The 1,547-nt window shown below is 52.6% G+C and overlaps 1 protein-coding gene across 1 annotated transcript; it reads right to left on the bottom strand.

Moving 5' to 3' along the window:
- Positions 1-309: 309 nt before the first annotated feature.
- Positions 310-1,345, bottom strand: LOC100273948 (uncharacterized). Its single transcript, NM_001148338.1, has one exon. The coding sequence runs from the start codon at positions 1,261-1,263 to the stop codon at positions 406-408; it is 858 nt and encodes a 285-aa protein (NP_001141810.1). The 5' UTR covers positions 1,264-1,345; the 3' UTR covers positions 310-405.
- Positions 1,346-1,547: the final 202 nt, after the last annotated feature.

Here is a 1,547-nt window from a genome sequence, read left to right as displayed (position 1 = left end):
CATCGAGCAGCGATCGATGTCGCCTTTCTCCCAAAAGCACTGCGTGAACTATCACGTAGTACACAGTCGGTACCAAACATCGACACTATTAACTTAAAATTATTAGTCTATAATTGATTTGAGATTTCGAACTCTAATAGTTTATAATGGTGTCTAGGGTTCAATTACAGGCCGGCTCCACCACTGCTAGCAGAGATCCGATATATAAGATGATTATATTTGTATAATCAATTAAATTATAAGTTGTCTGAGTATTTTTTACCAAAACCTATATTCTTGGCAATTTGGAAAAAATATAGATAGCCTTATGATAAGAGATACAAAATGCAAATTCTATTTCATCGTTTCGTATTAATTAGAGATTTACAAGGACAATAATCTCCATGACTGCACGACAACATAGATCTAAAATGCCAATGCATCGTTGAACCCGGCATCATAAGCGGCGTCGGTCTCATAGTCACCGATCGCCTCTCCGAGCATCATCCCCCCGACCGCACCGCCTAGGAGCCCTAGGCCGAGCCCCATCCCCATACCTCCGCCATGCCTCGCCGGTGCAGCTACCGGCTGTGCTGCGTAGTTGTACATCGCCGGTTGTGGGGAAGCAGCATTGTACCCGTACGGTGGCGGAGCAGGGTACCCGTAAGGCTGCCGCGGGTACGCCGCGTACGGCGAACAATATTGTTGCGGCGGGTATGCGGACGCCATGGCCTGCGGCGGTGGGTACACGGTGGGCGGCACCATAGTCTTGTCCGTCGTGTTCTTGGAGTCCTGCACGTACTTCTTGGCGTACTGGACTTGTTTGCTTTCCGGTTCCGAGACACAAGAGACGGCGGGGACCTCGGTGAACTTATAGCAGAAGTAGAGGACGCCGTGGGCGCGGCCAGAGTGCGGCCTGCGCACCTGGTAGCTCACGGGCCTCGGATCGCCACCCTTGTCGGCGCCGGCCAGGAGGTCGTCGATGGGCACAAACACCTCGCCGATGTCGCGATCGCCCAGGTATAGACGCTGGGCGCGGAGCCTCACGTGGAGTGCGAGGCCGCGGGTGTCAGCGGCAGCCGGGATGGGGAAGTGTACCACGGCGTTCCAGCAGGGGTTGCAGCCGTTGCTGTGGTCTGCTTGGGTGCTGTGGGAAGGGATGCGGAGGTCGAATCCGGAGATGGAAGCCACGGCGTAGATGCGAGTCCGGGAGAAGAGCGACACTTTCTTGAGGTCATTTGCCGACACCAGGGTGACCTCCAGGACACGGTACGCCATCGCCATGCTCTCGCCGGCGAAGGTGTTTTGCCGTGGCAAGAAAAGGAGAAAGGTGGAGGAGGGAGAAAGGTTCTCGTACGACGTTCGTATTCCCTCGACAACGAAAACATCCGCAAGGCACAAGTTAAATAAAGCCAAGAGGTTGTGTTTGGTTGGTGATGGAGTTTGGCCCCAAAAATAGCATCAGATGGCAGGATTTTGAAGGAACTTTTTGCGGTCCACATTGTTTCACGGAGTGTTTTTTAGCAATGCAGAATACTGGGGCTGTTCTGTATTTTCTAAAATCTATT

This window comes from Zea mays, chromosome 3, assembly GCF_902167145.1.
Source record: "Zea mays cultivar B73 chromosome 3, Zm-B73-REFERENCE-NAM-5.0, whole genome shotgun sequence".
Classification (NCBI taxonomy): Eukaryota; Viridiplantae; Streptophyta; class Magnoliopsida; order Poales; family Poaceae; genus Zea; species Zea mays.
This window is presented reverse-complemented; position numbering and strand designations above follow the sequence as displayed.